Source organism: Camellia sinensis, chromosome 9, assembly GCF_055761805.1.
Source record: "Camellia sinensis isolate YWXY chromosome 9, ASM5576180v1, whole genome shotgun sequence".
NCBI lineage: Eukaryota > Viridiplantae > Streptophyta > Magnoliopsida > Ericales > Theaceae > Camellia > Camellia sinensis.
The window spans coordinates 13,410,329-13,437,981 of NC_138969.1; the positions used below are offsets into that span (position 1 = coordinate 13,410,329).

General features: G+C 38.0%; 1 protein-coding gene, 1 long non-coding RNA gene and 1 pseudogene across 2 annotated transcripts; all 3 read right to left on the reverse strand.

Annotated features, from left to right (window-relative positions):
- Positions 1 to 590: 590 nt before the first annotated feature.
- On the reverse strand, positions 591 to 2,762 carry LOC145799248 (uncharacterized). The gene is made up of 4 exons (XM_082888790.1): positions 2,229 to 2,762; positions 1,736 to 1,787; positions 981 to 1,636; positions 591 to 938 (listed from the first exon to the last, which is right to left on the reverse strand). Exons 1-4 carry the CDS (start codon positions 2,760 to 2,762, stop codon positions 591 to 593), a joined length of 1,590 nt encoding a protein of 529 aa, XP_082744916.1.
- A 6,792-nt stretch (positions 2,763 to 9,554) lies between these two features.
- On the reverse strand, positions 9,555 to 21,510 carry LOC114286701 (uncharacterized; annotated as a pseudogene).
- Positions 21,511 to 21,955: 445 nt separating this feature from the next.
- LOC145799036 (uncharacterized) lies at positions 21,956 to 27,306 on the reverse strand. The gene is made up of 2 exons (XR_014341027.1): positions 26,945 to 27,306; positions 21,956 to 22,736 (listed from the first exon to the last, which is right to left on the reverse strand). It is a non-coding gene; the product is annotated as an uncharacterized LOC145799036 (long non-coding RNA).
- Between the last annotated feature and the right edge of the window lie 347 nt (positions 27,307 to 27,653).

The following is a 27,653-nucleotide window of genomic DNA, read 5'->3' on the forward strand; positions in this document are numbered from 1 at the left end:
TTTTTTTTATTTTTCTTTTTTAACATGTGACAAGTACTTTATATACTTTTGGGAATGATCTTTTTCTGGTTATTATGGTTATGGTGAAAATGATTGATGTTGTTGTTGCTCTTCTTCTTGTTATTATTGTTGTGGTTCTTCTTTTGATTGTTTGTCTACTTGTTTGTGGTTGCATATATTTTCATACAGTAAAGGTTGTTTCTAATAATTCTTCAAACTGCAAAATTTTACAATTTCATCAGCTTGTTTCTAATAATTTTTAAAACTGCAAAATTATGCGGTTTCATCAGGTTGTTTCTAATAATTCTTAAAACTGCAAAATTATACAGTTTTCTCGCTATGAAATATGAACTGCATTTCCATATTATACTGTTTCAATAAGAAATTTTCAACAACCTTCTCTGCATTCCATAAAAATAAAAAACAAAACCAGACTGTTACAAAACAACTTCAATAAGTAAAGAACACATCAACAAACAAAAAACAATTCAACCAACTTTATTCATTACTTCCATAATACCAAGTATCACATTTTTTATTATCATAATTCCTCAAATTCAAATACAAATCCAAAAGAATAGATTGTGGCCTCAAATAGCAGCCTTGCACGTCTTCTTATTGTGATTCCCATATTTCAAGCACCTCCCACACTTGATTTGCTTCACATTCTCACCCCTAGAAGGTATCTTCTTCTTCTTGTTCCGCCCGGGTTGCTTCTTCGTTATAGGAGGTTTGATAACCGAACTACTGGCACCATCAAAGTCAAATCTCTCAGTTGAAGGCACTGGATAAACAGATTCCTTGTATGACTCTCTAAAACAATCTACATGAAAAAAAGGATCAATGAAACCATACACATCTCTACCACTACTACGCAAAGCATGCACAGCATGACAACAAGGAAAACCATTCAATTGCCATTCATGGCAAGAACAAGTCTGTCTACCAATATCAACATAAAAAGAAATAGAAGAATGAACCTCAAGCACAGTATCACTAGCAACAATCACATCCCCAGACTTAGCTAGCTCCAAAGAGTCCACCAACTTCTTTTCCATAACTGGACATAATTTCGTAGTCCATCTTCTAGATTCAGCTCTTCTATCCGACAATTGAGTCATGATTTGAACCCTAATCATATCAACCATACAAGTAATAGGCAACTCACGGGCCCCACCAATCCAATTATTGTAAAACTCGGCAGCATTAGATGACATCTCACCATATCGTTTCCCTCTAAAAAATGCATTGGTCCACTTATCATTTTGCAAACCATCCAACATACTATCAACTCTACCATTCCTAACAATACGCCTCAATTTCTCCATATAATGTTGGAAAGAAGCAACCGTTGGCGCATAAGCATATTTAACTAATATTTTCACCAAACACAACTTATAGTTAGTACAAAGTCCCACCAATTTGTCAATCAAATTTCTCTTCAAATGATTCAAGCAATAAGCATGATGTGCATTGGGGAAAACCACTGAAAGAGCGTCTAGCAATCCATGTTGACGGTCCAACACAAAAGTCAATCTCCGGCCTGAACCAACAGCCTTCAACAACTGACTTAAGAACCACATCCAATTATCTTGATTTTCAGCGTCAACAATCGCAAAAGCCAAAGGAAACAAACCTGCAAACAAAACCACATGAAACTGCAAAAATTAGCAGACTCACAATACAATAACACACTGACAAACTAAACCAATACTAACTGCAAATAAATACATACCTTGATTACCATCCTTTGATGTTGCTGCAAGCAAATGCCCCTTGTAATGCCCCTTCAAAAATGTACCATCAACAAACAAACAACCTCCGAAAACACCCACTACTTTCATCCACATCTAATTCAAACACACTTCCCGGATTTGTTCTCGTAGCCGTCTCAAGGTACCATCGAAGCTGGTCAAAAGAAGTTGCAAAGTCACCAAACAACCCACCTCTCATGCAACCCGATAAGAAACATCTATACCATATTGCTTCTTCAACTTTTTTTTAACTTCAATAGGACGAGTCAACGGATTATCACTAATATCATTTTGCACAATATCAGACACAAGTCTAGAACCAACCATTTTGCTACAAGATCTACGAGCAACAACCCCACAAGTATGCACATTATCCAACTTCATTATAAAAAAAACTCCAGAATCCATCAACACCCTTCCATGCACAAACCATTTACAACCCGCAGATGACTTCATCATACATTCAGCGGTTACTCTTGTTGCATCGTTCTTCAAATAATTCACTGCAAAATCACACTCAACTGCATACTTAGCCAATGCAATGCGGAACCCCGGCACTCCACCTTCAAATTCTTGACCAACACTATGTATAATCCCCTTCCAACTAGCAGACAACAAAACTCTCTCTGGTTCTGGATAAAAACTACGCAACAAACCACCAACATCATCACAATCATTCACAAAAGAACTCTCACAAGTTACAGAATCAATCCTACAAGAATTACCATCATCAACCTCCACAACTCTCTTATCCCCCATAATAACATCAACAACATGACAACCACTACCACCTACCATTGACAGCATATTCCCCAAATCGTCATCACATTCAACAATACAATTAGAATGTCCAGGAACAGAGAAAAACAAACAAAAGTTACCAACACTCAACTCCTTGAACTTCTCACATATTTTCTCAACAACTTCATCATAATTACATCCCTCACTAATCTTAATAGCAGCACAACAATTACTATATTTGCACATTAACATGAAACACCGCTCCATACTATAAAATCACAAACCAACAAACAATTGTTAACAGATTCCAAACTACAAAATTATATAGTTACAACATATCAATACCAATAGTGCACAATTTACAATTCCAAATTGCAAAATTATACACTTACAACATATCAGTATCAAAACACCAGAATTCACAATTCCAAAATACAACTTCAAAACACATTACACTATACGACAAACAAAATCAACAAAATCAAAATCAAACAAACAAAATTTGCCAAACACAAACCGCATATCACGCAAATTTGCTTATCTATATATACATACATATATATCGACAAATACAAACCACATACACGCACAGACATATATATATATATACATATATATGTATATCTATGTATCGATAGATACATACATACACATACATATATCTATCACCAGAGAGAGAGAGAGAGAGAGAGACAACGTACGCAGATATCGCCTGTACACAGAGATTCAAATCGCACAACCAGATCCACCTCACAGCACAATGAGATCGACCACACAGCACAATGAGATCGCCACAACGAAGAGAAATCGAGATCGCGGAGACGAAAATTTGATTTCCTTTTTTTAAACGGAGCAAAAATTTGATTTTTCACGTATATATAGATCTCAAAACAAAGGGTAATACAGTCATTTAAAAATACGAAAATAAAAAATGGGACCTCTGGGTATAAAACTTAAAAAACTGTGGACCTATTGATCTATTAAAAATAAATTGGGATTAGAAGGGAAATAGATCCCCTACATAGGACTACATGGTAATTTTCCCTTGTTTTTTTTATCGAGGGCAAACTGCTTTCACCACTTGATGAGCCCTTGAAGTGTGATCATGCCCAAAAAAAAAAAAAAAAAAAAAAAACCCTTGGTTTTTAGTATTTTGATTTGTACGAGTTTCAAATTTGAGTTGAACTAATATTTGATCTTTCTAAGACTTCATTTTTCATCTTGAAAATAAAGACATCAAGCCTTAAATATGAATAAAAAAAATTTATTTTATTTTTTTAACTCAATCATATATTAAAATAGAACACGATGCTATTTGAAATTTCAAAAATCATATCTACGATTGACTTTTATTGTAAGGTTAGAGTTAAATTTTATTGTAATTTCTTTTTCCAATGTACAAAATTGATTAAGAGTTTGAGGCAAATAATTTCAATAACAAGTAAGTTTCTTTTGCATGACTGTGTGTCAAACAATTATCATATAAGATAATGTTAGGGATATTAAATTTTCTACCAAATGAATGACCAAATGTCTCATATGGATGTGAGGTCTATAATTTCGTGGACTTCACACCTATGTGAGACATTTAATCATTCATTTGGTAGAAAATTTGGAGCCTATAACATTTTTCTATCATATATAGATGAGTATTGATAGTTTATATGAGTGCTAGTATCCATTAAATCAATAAAATAATGACATATTAGGTGGTATACAAAATGTAATAATATGACATGATTATCATAGTACTATCGGTCCACGAAAATAAGATGAAAAGATGTAAGGGTGTAATTTTGGTCGGCCCAGCCCACTTGGGCTCGGGCCAGGACGGGCCTATGTCGGGCCTTGTGGGCTCCTGCCAAAAAAATTGGGCCGGGCCGGGCCGGTCCATGGGCCAGAAAACTAGGCCTAGGCCCAAGGGTATTCGGGCTTTTGGATGGGCTAGTGGGCCGGGCCTCGGGACGGGCCCATGGGTTTGGGCCTGGGGCTCGGCTTTGGGCAGGCCTAAACAATTTTTTTTAATTTTTCTCACCAAAATTTTATTATTTTCTATTAAAAAAAATGGGCATCGGGTGGGCCGGGCTTTTTGGGCGGGCCTTGAGCAGGCTAATAGGTCGGGCCACGTGCCGAGCCCATGGGCCGGGTCGGGTTTCAAAATGATGGCACAGGCCCTAGCCCAAGGTATCGGGCTGGGCTTGGGCTCGGGCCGCCCGCTGGCCACGGGCCAAAATTACACCCCTAAAAAGATGCTAGAATAAATTACAGTTTTCATCTCTATAGTTTGATTTAAATTTTACTTTGACTTCGATGATTACAATTTGAACAATTTAGTCCATACATTTTAAGTCTAGTTTTTATTAGGTCATTTCGTTCAAATGTTCTTTAAGTATGCTTGTTTATCATAAGAGACTAACAAATATCTCAAAAACATTAAATTTGACCTCTAACTCGAGCAAAATGATCAAATTGAAATTAGAATTAAAGTGTAATTATTTAATTTCAAATAATAGAGACTAAAATGAATTTGAGTCAAACAACAAGGATTAAAAGTGTAATTTCACCTCTATTTTATTTAAAAATGAGGGGCATGGCACCCTATTAGTACCGTCACTGTTAATAAAGAGATGGCTAATAGGTTAATTGGCAAAGTAAAATTTATGTCTCTACATACGCACGCAACTAAAAACTTATTTATCAATGAATTGTCTCTACATCATTCATATATGTTGGTTACATCATTCATGTATCTTAGTGTTTTTTATTTGATTGGCAAAGTAAAATTTATGTCTTGGTAAATAAATAACTTAAATATTAGAAATATTTAGACATGGTTGGTTTGATTTTCATAAACTTGTTTTAAATTTTAAAAAAACTAAAAATTAGATTCTTGAAAAAAATAAAAATAAAAATTGAAAGCACTTATCATTTTTATATAATTTTATCTTTGTGGAGGGAAAAAATAAGTTTTAAAAATATATTTTTGATATTATTTTTGTCAAATTAATTTTTATTTAAAAAAAATCATAAAAAAATTTCAGAGAATGAAACCAAACATGGCCTCAAAGATTTTCAAAAAAAATTGAGCATTGAAGGGCAGGTCAACTCACAAAATCCCAACTATATTGGCACATATCAAAATCAGTCATGATCCAATAGCTACCAAAAATAAAAACACAATGGAGTACTATTTGAAAATATTAGCTTGCTTGAACAAGAAAGATAACCTAAAGTTTTAATAGTTTTAAGTTTTTACATTTTTTATTTTACATTGAAATGATCAAATTGAAGGTCAAGGTTGAATTCCACTTTATTATTTATATATTTTCTATTATCTTGAGACTTTTGCCTACATTATTTTACATTATTTTACCTTATTTTACATTGTCTTGAGGCTTTGACCCTCCACTCCAGGGGGCATAATGACATGGTGAAAATAATTTGATTTTGTTATTATTTATTTATTTTTTTGTTAGCTTAGTCCCTTTCCTAAATTTTAAATTATGGGTTCATTGAAGTCACCCTTTCTTTTTTTTTTGGTAAGCAAGCATGCTTATAGGTTATAATAACCTTCATGAAGAGTTTCACCAGCTTTTATGAATTTCTAATAATGAATTGGGCTCCTTCTACTGATTTTTATTTTGTTGTAAACATTGCCTGCCAAATTTCAAATTTGCAAGCAAGCAAGCACTAATTTATAATTACCGATGTCACACTTTTCTTATTCTTATATAAATTGGGTTAGATAAATCCATATAATAACACACATTATTAAGATCTCGTTTGCTAGTGTTTTTTTTTTTTTTGTTTTCAATTATTTTTATTTTCATTTGTAAAACAGAAAACAATGGACATAAATTGACTCCATATTTGCTTAACAAGTAAATTTAACAAAGTGTTTCCTTTTATTATGTGTATTTTATTGGCTCTTTTTATTATTATTATTTTTTTAATTCTCACTACTTGAGAATTTTATGGATTTAAATGATAGATGGTTCTTATTGTAGAATTTAATAAAATTTAGTAATTAATTTTTTTACCAAATCAAATTAAACATAGTCTGGTGTCTCAAATAGACACAACTCAATAATTTATCTTAATATTTTTCCTTCAGTTAAAATTCTCACTTTTGAATAATATATTAACAATATTAGGTTTAATTTATCTTAATAATTTTCTTTCAATCAAAATTCTCTCTTTTCAACGGCATATTGATAATATAAAGCTTAGAGATATACTTAGCAAGTTCACATGTGTTAACCTAATTGAGATATGTTTTTTCTAGCCATAATACACTTTGCATCTCAATCCTTTTATTTCGATGTTGTCAATCTTGTACATCAGTTGTTCTTGTTTGATTATATCAACAAATCCCTCATTTTTAACCAAAAAAAAAAAAAAAAGAAGTGTAGGAGGGTTCTAGATGACCCCATACTATTAATTCTTGCAGCTGATACCTGGGAAGGTATCATAGAGGATTTGAATATGACTTGCACGTAATTGCCTGCAAGTTAAAAAATTTCAAATAAATATCAGTGTGTTTGGTTTCAGTTTTTTAAATTCAATTTTTTGAAAATTGAGTTTTTTTTTTCATTTTTCTTTTTTTGTTTTTAGTGAATATTTTTAAAATTTTAAGCACTTTTTAAAACTTTTTTAGATACACCTTACTAAGATGTATCTAAAAAGTAAAATATTTGTCAAAAAATCTTTAAAAAATTCACTAAATATTAAAAATACAAAAAAAAATATTTAGTGAATTTTTTAAAGATTTTTTTCACTAAAATTATATTTTTTAAGTGTATTTATGTTAGGTGTGTTTAAAAATTAAAAAAAATGCTTAAAATATTTTTAAAAATTTAGTAAAAACAAAAAAATACGAAAAACAAGAAAATAAAATTTTCTGAAAAGTCTTTTCAAAAAATTGGAAACAAACATAATGAATGGTTTGTGAAACTTATTTTTACAAGGGGGAAGGCTATTTTATTGTACAATTAACTACACGAACTTTTTTTTTTAGTAATTATAGAAAATTTTGAAATCATATTGATCCACTTTATTTTACTATACAATATACAATTCTCTCATGTCGATAAAAAATTAACTTGGGTTTAATTACTAACATAATAAGTATTATATTAAACTGATTACTAGCCTAACAATAACTGGAAAGTCAATATTACCAAGCCCAACAATCACCACAGGCCCAAACTTGGAATGACGTAAACAACTATTACATACAACCCATATTATGCAAGAGAAATAAACACCATAATTATCAAACTCATTTCTATAAAAATTGATCTACAATCTCACATCACAAAGTGGTGCTACACAACCACTTTGTATATTTGCGAGTAGCAGTAATAAGAATATTCTGGATTGTCCAAATATCTCTTGATGTGTTGCATCTTCATGTACCTTTAATTTCATGCTTTTAGTGAAAATTTCATTTTGCTAATAAAAAAATAAAATAGTGCTAAACAATCACTAGATTAAAGACCTGATAAGACTTGATTGCTTCCTTGGTGAGTTCAGTACTCTCGACTTGAATTTTTCCACATCTAGTGATTAATAGTTGCTTGTATGCCTCTGTTTCCTTGTGGAATGTTGTAGGTAGAGAGATGCTAAAATCTAACTTAAGAGGATTAGCCTATATGTAACTAGAAATTTCTGTTTGCACTCGAAAATGTTCATTTTCTTGTAATCATAGAAATAAGTGAAGTTAAAACAAGACAAATTTATCAATCAATAAGAAGACAAATCATCGATTTTCTTATTTCACAAAACATTTGGCACAACACAACTAAAAAACTATTAACAAATTTTTAAAAGCAAGTTGTTTAAGGATACCGATCCCATTGTTTTGTAACTAAAATTTCAAATGTAAATTTTCTTACTTTATGAAGTCATTTGGATAAAATTTATTTGCAAGCTTACAAATATTTTTAATTTTGAAAGACCTAGAACAATTTATATATACCCATTCTTAGAATCTAAAACAAAACTAGGAACATACAACTCCCTCAAAATCTTCTTAAATCGGTTATTTAATTCTTGTAAGGCCTCGTTTGGGAACATGCTATCACTACAAGAAATGTCACTTTTGGCAACCAAAATATTGGTTGCCAAAAGTCAAAAATTTGGTCGCGGAAACGATTTAGCGACTAAAAGGTTTTGTCACCAAGTTCGTCGCCTATACCCTGTCGGCGATAGTATTGGCGACTAAACTTTATTTGGTCGCCGAAAGTGTAACATTTGCCTACTAAACTTCTTTTGGTCGGCAAATGTTAGCTTTTCGCCACTAAAACCAGTAGTTGCCGAATGTGACTTTTGGCTACTAACATTCGTGTGGTCAGGGAAGGTGTTACTTTTTGCTACGAAAGAATTAGTCACCGAAAGTTAACATTTGGCTACGAATCCGTACTTAGTCGGCAAACGTGGCATTTCGGCCACTAATTTTTTAGTCACTAAAAGTTCTACATGAAAATTTTAACCAACTATTAGAGACTAATTATTTTGGTCACCAATAGAATACATTACTTTTTGCCACCAAATGTTTTAGTCACCAAATGATACCCTTTTTTTTCCTTGACTAAAAAATTTAGTGGCCAATAGTTTCTTTCTCTCATTTTGAATTGTTTTAGCTACTAACTATTTAGTCACAAAAAAATTTTTGGTTATGTTTTTGCTACGAAATTATTGGTCGCCAAAACATTTGATTACATATTTGGTTACCAATATATTTGGTGGCCAAATACTTTCTGTGTTTGTTTTTTTTTTTTTTAAAAAAAAAAATTCTAAACAACCTATATCCATTTTTAGTACAACCTGTATCCTGTATAACCACTATAATCCATCAACACTAAATATATTATCAACCATTCATGCATTCAACAACGTGCACACATTTTAGCTCCAACTATCCAAAACATTAATATTGAACGTTCAATTCTATATATAATACAAATTCCATATGAACCAAGTCTAATCCAACGTCAATAATTTCATTTCATACATAATACAGGACTAACTAAAAGATTTACCCTGTATATACAGATTTGAAGAAACTTGGATCCAACTTCAAAATTCCTCAATCAGCTGAGTTTCTAACTTACCCATTAATCTCATATTGGTCATTCCTTTTATACTGACAAGCTAGTGTTCTACTAAACATTTACTGCTAAACCCCGCCCCTTTTCTAAATATCCATCTTCAAAACAATATTATTGATATTATTATCACGCGATTCCTCCTGGGCTACAACTTTGGCTCGATAAGTAGCTGCTGCTGCAGCTGCTACAGCGGTCCTAACCCTTTCTTCTGAGGGAGCTCACAGGCTTCACTGATAGAGCTGAATCTTAGTTCAGCAGGTGGAATGAAACAATCTACTGACATCCTGGAACATTGAATGCCACTTCCTCGATTGCCCATGCCTCTTCCATCCTGGTTTTGGTGTGGCTCATAGCAGTCTTTCCAAACTTGAAAAGGGTTACCACTGGTCATCCCGAGTGAGCAATCATGATCCCTTCAACGGGCCTATAATCATCAAGAAATGAATTGATTGTGGTCTCCCAGTACGCAGCATTCGTGCCATTGCTTTGGATACAAGTCAAATGGGAGTCTTCAAGGTGTACAAGGAGCCCAGTTTTTTGGCTGAAATAGCCAAACAAAACATGCCTTATGATCTCTGCCGGACCTTCACTCCTGGCTTTCAATATATGTGGATCAGCACAAAGCTTGAGGATGAAGCAATCCTCTCCATTGATCTTTTTTTCCCCTATGCATCTAGCATTAGTAAACATGCTTGCAGTGGTCCTTGGGTCAAGACCCTGCAAGTAGAACAGAGGTTAGATCATGAACTTACAAATTTGCCAATTAGTAAACTGAGGCTTCCTTTGGAGATCACTTATTGACCAAAAACAAGCTTACCAAAAAGCTAATGCTCAAAAAACTAGTTTGTTTGAGTTTGTTTGGCACATTCTTAGTTTTTTTGGCTTTTCCAATGGCTTTAGAGTGGTTAAAATGAACATTTTGAGGGAAATTGGATTGCCAAATGAGTAAAGGCTTTTTAAACAAAATTGATTTTTTTAACTAATAAGCTGGCTTGAAAAGCCGCATCCAACCAAAGCCTAAAGAGACAGAGATGATGAGAGTAGGATCACAAACACGGTGGCATTACCTACAGTGCTCGACGTAAGAGTCTAACAGGCCCTTTTGTAACATGTGGACCAAGCCACGGTGTGTGCCTCCAAACAAGCTTGCCGTTACATCCAGCATGAATTTTGCTGCCACCAAGAGCAAGCTCCACATACCACATATCTGGATTCATCTGCCAGAGCACAAACCCACCTGACTCTGCAGCTTTGGAGGAATTCCTACTCTTTATGACCTTTGTGGCTGTCTCGATATCAGAAGCTAACATCCTCACCTTACCCATTGCATAAGCATTGACAACAGCATTCTGAAGCTTTTGTCCTCTGCAAGCTACAGTGTATTTATAGCGATCCCGATTTTCCCTTTTTGTAATTGTTGTGTTCCGGACTTTGGTCCCGTGAAGTTGGTGGTTGTATACCTTGTTGTCATCCTTTAATTCCTTGTGTTGAGTTTTAGGATGTGTTGGGCATGTTTTGAGCAGGTAGGTCAAGCCTTGGTCTAAATCCTTGTCGCCAGGGTTTTGGTCGTTCCGCTCGAACGGGTCGTTGGCGCTCGAGCGGATATTGCACACTCCCAGTATTTCGTGTCCCTGCAAAACTTTTGCAGGTGTGATTTCTACGCTCGAGTGGGTTTGTTGGCGCTCGAGCGAGTAGTACTGTCTTGGTGAAAGTTCTGGGAGAGGGAGATTTGCGCTCGAGCGAATGTACTTTATCCTTGTGTCTTGGCGCTCGAGCGGGCCTTCTTGCACTCGAGCGGACCTAGTTTTTGTTCTTGACGCTCGAGCGTTGTGTTTTCCGCTCGAGCGGGAATGTCGTATATCAGTTGACTGTGGGTCATTTTTAAATCACTTTTTCTCATTCTTTCTCTCTCTTATTTTTTCGAAAAAGCCATTAGAGAGCACCTCACTCTAAAACTCAAACTTCTCTCTAAGTATTGATCTAGTAGGAGTTGTTTCCTCACCTTTGGCCTTTATAAAAGTTGGCTTGATCGTCGAGGGCTACATTTTGATCCGAGAAACTTGTGATTTGGAGAAACTTCGTTTTCGTCATCTTCTTCATTGGGTGTCATCTTTTGAGGTAGGGATTCCTACTCACAACTATGAGTTTTGATCTGGACTTTTGAGCATTTTGTTAAATGGTTTGATTTTGGGATCTAAGGTTTCAAAATGTATAAAAAAGGGGCTTGTTATTTTGATTCTAAAATGTGTATTTTGGGTTTCAAAATAAGGATATTGATGTTGGTTGTTGATATATGGACCATTGGGTTAATATTGGAAAAAGGGGTAGAAAACCCTAATTTGTTGTATAAATTAATTGGTATAATCAATTTGGGAAAAGTGTTGATATTTGGAATTGAGTTGGAAGTAATGAAATTGTCTCATTATATGGTAGAATGGTGGAGTTGGATTTATTAATCGCTCACTTTTGAAAACATTGATATTTTATCTGTTGGAGCTTTTATTATCTGTTTAGAAATAATTGCTTGGGCTACCGGTGGAGGGTAGTTTTGATTGTTGTAGACAATGCATGATGATTAGGCAAACTAAAACTAATCAATCGGATGTGTCATAGAGTATGACGGTTAATAGAATACATTAATGTTATGTATGGATTGATTGTGTATATCACCTATGTGTATATATGCTGTGTGTATGTGAGGAGATAGAGGATGTACTCCACGGTTTAGGGGAAGATGGGGGATGGACTTCTAAACCGGATGTTGTTTGGGAGGAGATAGGGGATGGACTCCACTGATACAGCTCATATGTTTGTCAGATAATGCGTTGATAAAGCTCATATGCTTATCTGTTGAAGTGTGGACACAGCTTGTATGCTTTTCTGTTGAGATGTTGATATAGCTAGTAGGCTTATCTATTGTGTAATGAGAAATGTTTAATATGAGTCACTGTCTCATGAAAATTGTTGGTCAGGTTCTGAGCCGTTGTTGAAAATGGGAAATTGGATAGGAATGGAAAATGAAGTGAAACATGGACATAGTGGTCATGTAATGGAAATGGGTTATGAATTGATTTATGGGAATTAAACATTTATCATTTGCTAGTGTCTTAGTTATTGCTCATATTGTGTTTAGCATATCTCTACTGGGCGTTGGTTCACCCTATATGGGATATTATTTTCAGGTACAGGTAGCATGCCACCTCCAAGGACATATCTTGGATGGATATGGGAGTTGAAGACTCTTTTTGATTATTTTGTTTGTATTACATGTATATCAAGCCAAGGGCTTACTTTGTATAGAGTTAGTACTCTTCTTTTGTGTAACCAAGTGTTGACTTGGAAAGCTGTAAGCCTGTAGGGCATTTGCTTTTGTTGTTAACATGTAATACTGCTGTAAAAACTACTCTGATGAATAGAAATGGTTGATTTCTTTTGTATCAATGCATGTCTAAAGTGATGGATTTTATGTATTATTTTGAGGGCGTTACAGCTTGGTATCAGAGCGTACCGAGTTCGAATACTTTGGGTACGTGGGAAGTGATTAGTATCACAATGGGTTTGTCTCGCTTGATAGAGACTTAGATGTAGTGTCATATGCTATGTGTTTAATTGATAACATGCTTATGTGACTATGTGGGTATGGAATGTAGTTTCTAGGATGTTGATTGGATCCTTGGGTTTCTAGGAGTCTTGTTGGAAAAGCACTTGATCAATGCTGCTTTTAACCGGAACACTAGTAACGCCTCGGGACTATCATTATCTGGAAATGAAATTCGTAATTGCTTACGTGATTATGTGCTTACGTGGAGTGAATTACAGTTGTCCATGCATTAGGACGCGAGTGTTATATCTCCGGCACATTTGCGAATGTGCTAATAGTCTTGATTACCTTTATTAGGATGTCAGGACGAGGACGTGGTAGGCGTGGCTTGCGTGGTAGGCAGGAAACGCCTTTACCGGATGATATTCCGGCACAACAAGAGGGAGTTGGTCAGGCCAATGTGGCTGAGCCAGCGAGTCAGCAGGCTATGGACGCCTTGGCCCAAGAGATAGCGGGAGCTTTGGGTATTCTCAGAGCTGAGAATCAGGTTGTTGAGGCAGGACCTTCTTTCTTGAAGAGGGAGTTCTTTCGGTCTAACCCGGACGAATTTGTTGGGGATCCGAAGGGGCCCCTTAAGACTGATGAGTGGTTGAAACAGATGGAGAAGACGTTCAAGATGCTTGGCATCGAGGACAGAGCTTTAAAGGTGACCTTGGCATCCTTCCAACTGAAGGGAGATGCGGGTCAATGGTGGAAGTACGAGAAGGACTGTGTTGGTAGTGCATGGGAGGCATTTGTGAGTGCTTTCCAGGAGAAGTTCTTGTCTTCAGCTGCTGAGGGAGCAGTTTTGCCAGCTTAAACAGTAGGGTTTGTCAGTGGCTGAGTTTGAGGCTACTTTTACTAGCTTGTCCAGGTTTGTACCTGAACTTGTGGCTTCCGAGGAATGCCGTTACTTTGAGTTTGAGCGGAAATTGAGGCATGGACTCAAGTTGAGGGTTAGAGGGCCGTTTATTTGAGAGTATAGACGTTTGGTGGATGCTGCAGCTCATATGGAAATTATGATACAAGAGGAGGATGAAGGGCAGAGAGGCTCCAAGAGGAGCCAAGATGGTCACGGTGACGGCAGCAGACAGAGGGGTTCTAACCCTCAGTAGTCTCAGGGTGGTTTGGCTAGATCGACCTTCCTAATGCAGAGTGCAGGCTCCGGGAGAGGTAGTCAGGGAGGTTTGACTTGTTTCACATGTGGCCAGCTGGGTCACAAGTCTTCGGTTTGCCCACAGAAGGGAGGGGATCAGCGAGCTGCTTCTTCTTCAGCTAGACCTTAGGGCCAGAGTCAGGGCAGGGGCCAATCTTTGTCTTGCTATCAGTGTGGTCAGCCTGGGCACCTGAAGAGGTTTTGCCCACAGTTGAGTGCCACTTCGGGAGCGTCTGGTTCTAGGCAGACGCAGAGTAATCAACCAGCTCAGTCTATGCAGGCCTCGAGGGCCAATCCGGGAGCTTTGTCGTCCCAGTTAGTGCAGCAGTCTTTTGCTCCTAGAGGTGAGCAGGTAGATCAGGGGCCTACAGGGCGCGTGTATGCTGTTACCGCGCAGGACCTAGTACCGGCTCCATCAGTTGTGAGAGGTACTTTTCTGTTTTGCAACTCGGTTGCTAGTGTATTGATTGATACGGGTGCGTCCCATTCTTTTGTATCTGCTGCATTTGCATCTGTGTTGGAGTTGGAGTTGGCACTATTAGCATCTCCTATATGTGTTGTATCACCTGTTGGGGGTGAATTGATTTTGAAACATGGTTGTAGAGGTTGTGATATAGAGGTCGCCGACCGTAGGCTCCCTTTTCCTTTTGTAGTTATGCCCATGAAGGGTTTTGATATTATTTTGGGTATGGACTGGCTATCGTCATACCGGGCTGTTATTGATTGCTACCGCCAGAGGGTTACAGTTTGTACCCTGAGTGGGGAGTGTTTCCATTTCTTGGGGGATCGGGTAAGTAGTGTACTGCCACCGATGTATGATCCGCGAGGGTGGAGTGAGCTTAGTGGTCTACTTGCTACCTTTTGAGTAGTGAGTGTGATGAGACCCAGACTGTGTTACCGAGAGTGGTTTGTGAGTATTCGGATGTCTTTCCCAAGGACCTCGTTAGTTTACCACCTCACCGAGAGATAGAGTTCTCTATTGATTTAGTGCCGAGCACGGCGCCGATTTCTATGGCACCTTATCATTTTGCCCCAGCCGAGTTGAGTGAGTTGAAGATTCAGCTCCAGGAGTTGTTAGATAAGGGTTTTGTTCACCCTAGTGTTTCACCATGGGGAGCACCGGCCCTCTTTGCTAAAAAGAAAGATGGTGCCTTGAGATTGTGTATCGACTACCGGAAGTTGAATCAGGCTACGGTCAAGAATAAGTACCCTATGCCCCGTATAGATGATTTGTTTGACCAGTTGAAGGGTTCCCGTTGTTTCTCTACGATAGACTTGAGATCGGGTTACCACCAGTTGAGGGTCAGGGAGGAGGATATTCCGAAGACGGCATTTCGTACGCTGTATGGCCATTATGAGTTTCTGGTGATGCCATTTGGGATTACCAATGCACCGGCAGTCTTTATGGACTTGATGAACTGGATCTTTTGGGAATTCTTCGATCGATTTGTAGTCGTTTTCGTGGACGACATTCTTATCTATTCGCCTTCTGAGAAGGAGCACGAGGAACACTTGAGAGTGGTGCTTGAATTGCTTAGAACCCATAGGTTGTATGCCAAGATTGGGAAGTGTGAGTTCTGGCTAAGGGAAGTCAAATTCTTAGGCCATGTGGTATCCGGGGAAGGGGTGTCCGTTGATACATCCAAGGTTGAGGCAGTGCAAGATTGGGCACAGCCTAAGAGTGTTTTTGAGATCCGCAGTTTTCTGGGATTAGTTGGGTATTACCGCCGGTTTGTGAAAGATTTCTCCAGGCTAGCTTCGCCATTGACTAGATTGACGCGGAAAGGGGTCAAGTTTGTGTGGAGTGAGACTTTTGAAAAGTCGTTCCAAGAGTTGAAGGTTAGATTGACCACCACTCCGGTTTTGATTATTCTAGAGAGAGGGTTGGGTTATGCGATTTATTGTGATGCCTCACGAGAGGGTTTGGGTTGTGTGTTGATGCAAGAGGGGAAAGTGGTAGCTTATGGCTCACGTCAATTGAAAATTCACGAGAAGAATTACCCTATACACGACCTTGAGTTAGCGGCCGTGATTTTTGCCTTAAAGATTTGGAGGCACTACCTTTATGGTAAGAGGTTCGAGGTGTTCTCGGACCATAAGAGTTTGAATTACCTATTTACACAGAGGGATTTGAATTTGAGGCAGAGAAGGTGGATGGAGTTCATCGAGGACTATGATTTTGAGTTGCACTATCACCCAAGAAAGGCCAATGTTGTGGCCGATGCCCTTAGTAGGAAATCCATTAGTGATGTAGCTTGTATAGCCATCCGGGAATGGGAAATGTTGGGAGCACTTGGCGAGTTTGATTTGCTTCTGGGCAAATCTGTTGAGGCTGCGGCCTTATTTTCTGTTGTTGCGCAGCCTACACTCGTGGCTCGAGTGTTAGAGACACAGAGAGGTGACCTTGAGGTAGAATCCCTCCGGGAAAAGATCTCCAGTAGGAAGGTTGAGAAGGGTTTGACGGTGTATCCCGACCTGAGTGTGAGATACCGAGACCGTTTGTTTGTGCCGGAGTCTTGTCGAGAGGAAGTACTCCGAGAGTTTTATCATTCACGCCTTGCGGTGCATCCCGGAGGCACTAAGATGTATCGAGATTTGGGTCGCCAGTTTTGGTGGCATGGCATGAAGAGAGATGTGGCTGTTTTCGTATCGAAGTGCCTTACTTGTCAGCAAGTGAAGGCTGAGCATCAGAAGCCAGCGGGTTTGTTGCAACCCTTGCCTATTGCCAAGTGGAAGTGGGAGCATGTCACTATGGACTTCGTTGTAGGTCTTCCAAGGACTCAGCGGGGTAGTGATGCTATTTGGGTGGTTGTAGAACGGTTGACTAAGTCGGCGCATTTTATCCCTATGCGCGTGAGAGATTCGGTAGATCATCTCGCCGACTTGTATATTCGGGACATAGTGAGATTGCACGGGGTCCCAGTGACGATCGTCTCAGATAGAGATCCTCGTTTTACTGCTAGATTGTGGCAGAGTTTGCAGAGTGCCTTGGGCACTAAGTTGTCATTTAGTACGGCTTATCACCCTAAGACTGACGGGCAATCCGAGCGTACTATTCAGATCCTTGAGGATATGCCTCGAGGTTGTGTCCTTGACTTTAGTGGGACATGGGAGAGGCACATGCTCTTGTTGGAGTTTGCCTACAACAACAGTTTTCAGTCGAGTATCGGTATGGCAATATTTGAGGCCTTGTATGGCCGACCGTGTAGGTCTCCAGTTTGTTGGGCCGAGGTGGGTGATGCACCTTTGTTGGGTCCGGAGTTGGTTAGGGAGACGACGGAGAAAGTTGAACTTATCCGTAGGAGGCTTGTTACAGCCCAGAGTCACCAAAAGAGCTATGCCGACCGTAGGAGGAGGCCTTTGGCTTTTGAGATAGGTGACCATGTCTTTCTAAAGATATCGCCTAGGCTAGGTTTGATGAGGTTGGGAAAGAGTGGGAAGTTATCCCCTCGGTTTATCGGCCCCTTTGAGATCCTTGAGAGGATTGGGGAGGTTGCTTATCGTTTAGCTTTGCCACCGCAGTTGTCCGGAGTGCATGACGTGTTTCATGTGAGTATGCTTCGGAAGTATGAGCCGGATCCATCCCATGTGTTAGATTGGACCGACTTAGAGGTAGATGAGGATGACTCGTATGAGGAGAGACCGGTTCGGGTCTTGGATAGGCGGGATCAAGTCTTGCGAGGCAAGACCATTCCCTTGGTGAAGGTTTTGTGGAAGCATCACGGAGTGGAGGAAGCCACTTGGGAACGTGAGGCGGATGTCCGTGAGAATTATCCGGACTTGTTTGTTGATGTGCAATCATGTATTGAAATTCTGTAATATTGTGGAACTTTAAGAGCATTACATATGTCTTAAGTTGTAAAACATGGTATATGTTTTGATTTATGGAAGTATGCTGTAAAACTTGCCTTATGATGGAAGTTGATTTTAACATTGTATATGTTAATGATGTTTAGAAATGCAAAAAAATATATTTTGGCATTGAAAATGAGTTGGAATTGGTAAATTTCAGAGGAATGCATGTTGATAATGCAGGTTGTTATGTATAATGAAAAATGCCTCTTAAAAAGAGAGGGGATTGACCGGTAATGGGTCGGAATGTTCAATATTATGTTGTAATATTGTGGTAAATGAAGAAAACCTGTTTTTGAAAAAAAAAAACTTGTGTTTAATTTCGGGGATGAAATTCCTTAAGGAGGGGAGGTTATAGCGATCCCGGTTTTCCCTTTTTGTAATTGTTGTGTTCCGGACTTTGGTTCCGTGAAGTTGGTGGTTGTATACCTTGTTGTCATCCTTTAATTCCTTGTGTTGAGTTTTAGGATGTGTTGGGCATGTTTCGAGCAGGTAGGTCAAGCCTTGGTCTAAATCCTTGTCGCCAGGTTTTTGGTCGTTCCGCTCGAGCGGGTCGTTTGGTGCTCGAGCGGATATTGCATACTCCCAGTATTTCGAGTCCCTGCAAAACTTCTGCAGGTGTGATTTCTACGCTCGAGCGGGCTTCCTGCGCTCGAGCGGGTCGCGCTCGAGCGGATTTGTTGGCGCTCTAGCGGGTAGTACTATCTTGGTGAAAGTTCTGGGAGTGGGAGATTTGCGCTCGAGCGGACTGGTTTTCTCACTCGAGCGGATGTACTTTATCCTTGTGTCTTGGCGCACGAGCGGGCCTTCTTGCGCTCGAGCGGACCTAGTTTTTGTTCTTGATGCTCGAGCGTTGTGTTTTCCGCTCGAGTGGGAATGTCGTATATCAGTTGACTGTGGGTCATTTTTAAATCACTTTTTCTCATTCTTTCTCTCTCTTACTTTTCTGGAAAAGCCATTAGAGAGCACCTCACTCTAAAACTCAAACTTCTCTCTAAGTATTGATCTAGTAGGAGTTGTTTCCTCACCTTTGGCCTTTGTAAAAGTTGGGTTGATCGTCGAGGGCTACATTTTGATCCGAGAAACTTGTGATTTGGAGCAACTTCGTTTTCGTCATCTTCTTCATTAGATCATCTTTTGAGGTAGGGATTCCTACTCACAACTATGGGTTTTGTCTGGACTTTTGAGCATTTTGTTAAATGGTTTGATTTTGGGATCTAGGGTTTCAAAATGTACAAAAAGGGGGTTTGTTATTTTGATTCTAAAATGTGTATTTTGGGCTTCAAAATAAGGATATTGATGTTGGTTGTTGATATATGGACCATTGGGTTAATATTGGAAAAAGGGGTAGAAAACCCTAATTTGTTGTACAAATTAATTGGTATAATCAATTTGGGAAAAGTGTTGATATTTGGAATTGAGTTGGAAATAATGAAATTGGCTCATTATATGGTAGAATGGTGGAGTTGGATTTATTAATCTCTCACTTTCAAAAACATTGATATTTTATCTGTTGGAGCTTTTATTATCTGTTTAGAAATAATTGCTTGGGCTACCGGTGGAGGGTAGTTTTGATTGTTGTAGACAATGCATGATGATTAGGCAAACTAAAACTAATCAATCGGATGTGTCATAGAGTATGACGGTTAATAGAATACATTAATGTTATGTATGGATTGATTGTGTATATCACCTGTGTATATATGTTGTGTGTGTGGGAGGAGATAGGGGATGCACTCCACGGTTTAGGGAAAGATGGGGGATGGACTTCTAAACCGAATGTTGTTTGGGAGGAGATAGGGGATGGACTCCACTGATACAGCTCATATGCTTGTCAGATAATGTGTTGATATAGCTCATATGCTTATCTATGGAAGTGTTGATATAGCTCATATGCTTATCTGTTGAAGTGTGGATACAGCTTGTATGCTTATCTGTTGAGATGCTGATATAGCTAGTAGGCTTATCTATTGTGTAATGACAAATGTTTAATATGAGTCACTGTCTCATGAAAATTGTTGGTCAGGTTCTGAGCCGTTGTTGTAAATGGGAAATTGGATAGGAATGGAAAATGAAATGAAACATGGACATAGTGGTCATGTAATGGAAATGGGTTATGAATTGATTTATGGGAATTAAACATTTATCATTTGCTAATGTCTTAGTTATTGCTCATATTGTGTTTAGCATATCTCTACTGGGCATTGTCTCACCTTATATGGGACATTATTTTCAGGTACAGGTGGCATGCCACCTCCAAGGACATAGCTTGGATGGATATGGGAGTTGAAGACTCTTTTTGATTATTTTGTTTGTATTACATGTATATCAAGCCAAGGGCTTACTTTGTATAGAGTTAGTACTCTTCTTTTGTGTAACCAAGTGTTGACTTGGAAAGCTGTAAACCTGTAGGGCATTTGCTTTTGTTGTTAACATGTAATACTGCTGTAAGAACTACTCTGATGAATTGAAATGGTTGATTTCTTTTGTATCAATGCATGTATAAAGTGATGGATTTTATGTATGATTTTGAGTGCGTTACAGTATTGCTGCAATATATATTGAGCAGAGGATGATTCCTGCCATCAAAATCCAGCAACATGGTCTCACTTGAGAAAAATTTCAACAAATTAAAAAGTGATGCGAATCATATAGATCAGCACATTGCACTTGCAGATCAACACATTACATACCAAAAAATATATATTTTTTGCTTGCTTCTTGCTTCTTTATATCTTCTTTGATTTATGAAGGAAGTGATTCTCCATAGTCCATTAAAATGCATTCAATTAATCCTCACAAAGTCATAGCATATGGTGCTCTCCACAAATGAGGCCACACAAAAGAGAAAATTGGGGTTGATTTTGTCTCCTACTCAACCATTAAGATACACATTTACTACTCTACTCTAGTTGATTCAGAAGCACCAGTTGATGATCCAAAATTACTGAATAATTAATTACATGATCCAGTACATGACTATTTAAAATTCATACAACTGTAACTGTGCAAGAAATAAAAATAAGCCAAATTAAGAACCCATGATATTCACTAATGCTGTGATTGGTTAGGGATTTGGGAAGGGAAAAAGAAAAGGCAGGTGAAATGTGCCTACATTTTACATAGTTTTACACACTTTTTTCCTTTTCATTTCCAAATACCTTCCCAAATCCCCCTTTCATTTCATACATAATACAGGACTGCATATACCCTGTAATATAGGACTGCATATACCCTGTATTATGTAAATCTGTATATACAGGGTAAATCTTTCAGAACTGCAAAAGCTATATGTTGATTAGCAAAAGCTGCCATCTCTGTTATGTGAAAATCTACATGTTGATTTTCATTTCCAATTATGCTAAAATAAAAATACCCTTTACAAGAAATGCTATTGGTTAAATGTATAAGAAAGAGTTTGATAAAAGTAGGATATGTCTATACTTTTGACAATAATGTTAAACCAATAAATCAATTTCAATCTCCCCTTCAACTATATGCAAGACTTTGTAATGAATGAGATAAAAACCAACAAAAATGGACTACTTACTGAGTATAGAAGTAAAATATTCAAGTTGTATAGAAACTTGGGCAGTCCACAAGATAACCCCAGAAGGAAAACAAGATGTTCAAGTTTTCTCTTAATAAACTATTGGAGAAGACACACAAAATCGATTACAGTGGCAATGCAGTTTGTTGATACATTTCACAACAACATAATGGGTAAAGATTAACACAATCGAGTAATTGAAATCAAGTGTTGACTAAATAAAGTTGAATATACCCTGCATTTTCACCTCAGTATGCAACTGTCACAATTCTTTGAAGCATATATACAAACAGATAATGAGCTTATATGCTTTGCACACATTTTAAGCTAAAGAACCAACATAATTGCCTTAACAGCTATACTTAACACTGCCCACAGTAGATGTAAGGTTCATATATGCAAGTTGAACATTGCCGGCATTTCACCTTACTATGCAACTGGAACAATTCATTGAAGCATATAAACAAACAGATAGTGAGCATAGATTCTTTGCACTCTTTTAACATAAAAAGAGCCAACACCATTGCATTGCCTAACAAGCTAAAATAAACACTACCCACCATAAATATATGCACCATATATAAAGGAAGAGAAAAGGGAGACCTCGAGAGCGCATTTGTTGAAATGGAGCTTCCTTAAGCGGTTGATGGTGTGAAAGACATGGCCTCTGTGAATGGGAAATTCGTCACCCATCCAGCTTTAGAAAGCAGACCCAACAGGCTCTGTTCTTGGGAGCTTCTCAATCCTTCAACACAAACTCTTTGGTTCTTCTTCTTCTTCTTCTGTTCCTCCTTCGTGGGTCGAAACTGAAGTCTCATTCTCAGATGAATAATGATTATGAGGGGGGAGGGTAGAGAAGCTGAAACTTGAAGAATGGAATTGGGTAGTGGCAGAGAGAGAGATTGAAATGGTTCCATGTATTACGACTCTAAAGACCATCCTCCTCTCAAATTCAAACAAAAGGGCCACTGCTTTCATGCTTACCAATCACCTAAACAATAGCCATCATCATGGGACTAATATTAATATGAAGTCAAGTACTACCATTAAAACCATAATAATAAGAAAAACGGTAAATTACATTTATGATGAGTCTAGAGATAATTTCAGAGAGATCATGTCACACCCCAAACCCGCCCCTAAAAGTTTCGGGCATGACTTATTCAGAAACGGACATACGTAATATATGGGGCCTGGACGGAAGCATTAATAAAATTAAATAACATAAAACATCATCCATTGAGCTACCACTACTATGCCAGGACCGCAAACATTACATTAGGTAGATAATACACAGGAAGCATGCACTCAAGCTTTAGTTACAGTCATTCACATTCATACAAAAGTACTAAAGAAGAAAGGGGTTATTTACATTCAACCATAGGCAGACAATCAAAGCATAAACAAAAAACCTAGTTAAAGCTTTACAAAATGCACGGGTTTCGTCTTAAGTGCCTGGACACATTGAGGTTGACAAGAGATAGACAAGTCTCAGGGGTTAGGACTGGCTTTCCAGTTGGTTACCTACAGAAACAGACAAAATACAGAGTGAGTAAAACTTAGTGAATAATAGCATATAAATAATGTAATGGTTAACTTAAATAACAAAGCATATAACTGTGAAGGCATATGATTAATTACATTCTGTAGTCATTTCTAGAACGGCCATGGGCCCAATTTCCTTAACAGAGTGGCTTTAAGCCCAATAATACACAGAACGGCCATCGGCCCAGAAATAACAGAACGGCCTAGCGGCCCAGAGATAACAGAACGGCCTAGCGGCCCAGAAATAACAGAATGGCCTAACGGCCCAGAAATAACAGAACGGCCTATCAGCCAAGAAATAACAGAATGGCCTAGCGGCCCAGAGATAACAGAACAGCCTAACGGCCCATAAATAACAGAACGGCCTAACGGCCCAGACATAACAGAACGGCCTAGCGGCCCAGAAATAAATATGTATGGACTCAAGAGGTGGCTCGTACGGATTCTAAAGGTGGCTCCCACCAAAGTGTAGCACTTAGTTCCGTACAACACTTTGTTCCATACCAGAAATCATCAAAACAGATTAAATTCAGAATCATACAGAAAGTACATACATTCTTCCCATTATTCACATGAATTACCATCGGTAATATAAGTTAACAGAACGTTGCTGATTATTGTTAGCAAAAGGTAACCACATTCCAGAGATACGTAGATACCATAGTTCCATAATGCACATACATCCCATTTGCTTGTCATGAACCAATACCACTAACTTGCAGAAAATGGAATGTCAACATTAACTATCAACAGTAAACAAAACGTATGATCCAACGATGCACTTAGATTTCCTCATGGTTCTTTGTAGGTCGACATACTTGCCTCGTAATTAGCAGAACAAAGCATATAACTGTGAAGGCATATGATTAATTACATTCTGTTGTCATTTCTAAAACGGCCATGGGCCCAATTTCCTTAACAAAGTGGCTTTAAGCCCAATAATACACAGAACGGCCATCAGCCCAAAAATAACAGAACGGCCTAGCGGCCCAGAAATAACAGAACGGCCTAACGGCCCAGAAATAACAGAACAGCCTATCAGCCAAGAAATAACAGAACGGCCTAGCGGCCCAGAGATAACAGAATGGCCTAACGGCCCATAAATAACAGAACAGCCTAATGGCCCAGACATAACAGAACGGCCTAGCGGCCCAGAAATAAATATGTATGGACTCAAGAGGTGGCTCGTACGGATTCTAAAGGTGGCTCCCACCAAAGTGTAGCACTTAGTTCCGTACAGCACTTTGTTCCATACCAGAAATCGTCAAAATAGATTAACTTCAGAATCATACAGAAAGTACATACATTCTTCCCATTATTCACATGAATTACCATCGGTAATATAAGTTAACAGAACGTTGCTGATTATTGTTAGCAAAAGGTAACCACATTCCAAGGATACGTAGATACCATAGTTCCATAATGCACATACATCCCATTTGCTTGTCATGAACCAATACCACTAACTTGCAGAAAATGGAATGTCAACATTAATTATCAACAGTAAACAAAACGTATGATCCAACGATGCACTTAGATTTCCTCATGGTTCTTTGTAGGTCGACATACTTGTCTCGTAATTAGCAGAACATTAATATTAACAATAGTCCGAAGGTAAAGGTACCGTTACATCAATAGGTCCGAACAGTTCATAACATAACATGAATCACGTAACAATGTTATTGATACCCAATTCCTTTCTATTAACCAACTTCACAGTGTTAATAGTTTGTATGCAATTCTTATGCAGAATCATGAGTAATTCATAGGATGGTACATTCACGATAATCATTAGCCATAGCCAGAATACAGCATAGGTTCAGAGTCATACTAATGTTCACAAAAATCTTTCAATGTCCACACTGTTTCCCAATCAACATAATATTAACATAACTACGTCTGAAGCACAGAGCGTTAATAAAAAGAATTATTAACGATAATCAAATGTGCGATTACAGTACTATTACTCACAGTGATCGGTTCCCGGTAGTAATGGTACGATGTCCTCGTCTCAACCTACAAACACAGTGCACAACATATAATATGAGATGAAAACCAATCTATTTTTATTCCTTACTCAATAGATATGGTGGTTCTAGACTCATTAGTCCTCCATAGGTTATAACCCATGCCTTAAAAGATAGGAGGAATCGATAGGAGAAAGGTTCAGACGAAGAAACGGTACAAACTCGGTAAATAGAGAGTGAACAGTCGTCACTAATTTGGGCATAACTATTTCTGTACTTATAATTTTGGGGTAAGACCACCTCCATTGGAAACTAGACTTCCGAGGCTTGATTTTAGGCTCAAGAATCACTCAAAACGGAGTCCGGATGCAAAAGATATGCTTGTTCAAAGTTACAAGGTATAAGTTGAAACAGGGTTGGCCGCTCGTGCGCCCACTTTGGCTGCTTGTGCGGCCCAATTCCGCTCGAGCGGAGAAACTCGGCCGCTCGAGCGCCCAAAAGCAGAATGAAAACCTTCTTTTTTCCTCGATGCTCCGCTCATGTGGTGCCCGTGGCCACTCGTGCGGTCTGGGCAAAAAAAACCAGTTCGAAAATAACTCCTTTGCTCCAACACTTGGTTCTTTCCATTTTAAGCTTGGTTCTAAACATAAATCACTCCAAAACATATAGAATTGACCCATAAGGTGATAAACTATCAACACTCAAGTATAACCCCATCTCAAATAAATCAATCTTTGCCTCAATTTAAAAATTGAAGCCCCATCTTTCTATATAATCAAACTTCCAAAATATAAACTCCAAAATCATAAAAATACATCTTACATATGGTTGATTTTCACACCAAAACTTGTTATTCCACAAATCATTGTTAAGATTGGCCCCAAATCAAAAAAATTTAAGGAAAGAAAAGTTCAATTCCTTGAATTCAACCCATTTCATCCAAAATCCCAAAACACTAGCTCATTTACATTTTAAACTTCCAAGTTAATCCTTGATTTCATGTAGTAATTGAATCATTTACAAAGATAATAGTTAAAACCACATACCTTAACCCAAATTCTTGAATTTCCCCTTTAAAGCTCTTCAATCTCCAAGCTTTCCTTCCTTTCTCTTTGAGTTCTCTCAAGAACTCTCTCTCTCACGTGGCTTCCCCTTTCTCTAGATATGTTGGTTCAAATAGATGAGTTCAACAACTCCTAAGGCATCCATGCATATAATATACACACACACAAGATTAACACAAGGGAGAGCCAAACATGGCCTTACGAATTGTACGAAATTAAATTTCAATTAAACTTTTCAGATGACTCTAAAAGTTACACTGATAATGAATATGCCCTATATTCTGGTTTCTGAAGCCACTAAGGCTTTCAATTTGCAGTACAAATTAACCATCCAAACGTGCATTAACGAGTCAGACGAATTAGATTTTCAATTAATTTTCCCAATTAGTTCTAAAAATTCCCATTAGCCTAACCAAGCACTCAATTTCGATTTATGAACCCATAAAGGTCGGTAATTTCAATTTTAAAGCTGCGACTCAACAAATAATTCCTTAATTCGAACAAATATCGTTAAATTAAAATGTATTAACCCACAAGGACATAAAAGTAATTTCAGATATAGATTTTGGGGTCGTCACAGATCAAATAAGACTAAAGAGAAAGGAAATGGTGGAATCGCATACGCAGATCCTTGGTCGTAGATGTCAATGGAAGCAAAGACACGTTCGACACCGGACTTGAGCCTGGTGAGAGTGGCCTTCTTGTGGGCGACGATAAAAGGGGCGTTTGAGCTCGCCAGTGTCAAGAATAGAGCTGCAAATGGAGGAAGAAAACCCTAGCGGCTGAAATTAGGGGAAGAGAGACTGAAAGATAGAGAGAGGGAAAAATAGAGAGAGGACATGCCTGGGGCAATGCTCCAATGGTGGATTGACGGTGGTGCTCGTGTGCGATGGCAGTGATGCTCCCGTACCCGACGACGATGGAGACAAAGGCAAGAGAGAGAGCTGGAGAAGGGCAGAGGCGTGAGAGAGTGAGAAAGAAAGAGAGAGAGCCACAGAGTTAGAGACAGACAAACGTATGAGAGTCTGAGCGTGTGGAAGTGTATTTGTTAAACCTAGTTTATTTTATTTCCCGACCAATTTTTGTAGTCACCAATAATAAATAAAGATGTTTTCTCGACTAACGACTTTAGTAGCCAATTAATTTTCCCTCTGAAATTTGAAGTCTAATTTTAAAATTTTTCAATTATAATTGCCGACTAAAATTTAGTAGCTAAAAGTAAATTAATACCGGCTAAATTATTTTTAGTAGCTAAAGATTATACATTAGGGACCAAAATTTTTTTAGTCGCCTATTGAGTAACTTTTTAGCTACTAATTGTATTTTAGTCGC

Bases quoted from the DNA above. Each gene is read 5' to 3' on its own strand.
- LOC145799248 (XM_082888790.1), bottom strand. From the start codon at position 2,762: ATGGAGCGGTGTTTCATGTTAATGTGCAAATATAGTAATTGTTGTGCT. The intron at 1,637-1,735 runs GTATGTATTTAT...TTTTGTTTGCAG, and splicing joins ATCAAAGGATGGTAATCAAG to GTTTGTTTCCTTTGGCTTTT. The intron at 939-980 runs GTTCATTCTTCT...ATTGGTAGACAG, and splicing joins CTAGTGATACTGTGCTTGAG to ACTTGTTCTTGCCATGAATG.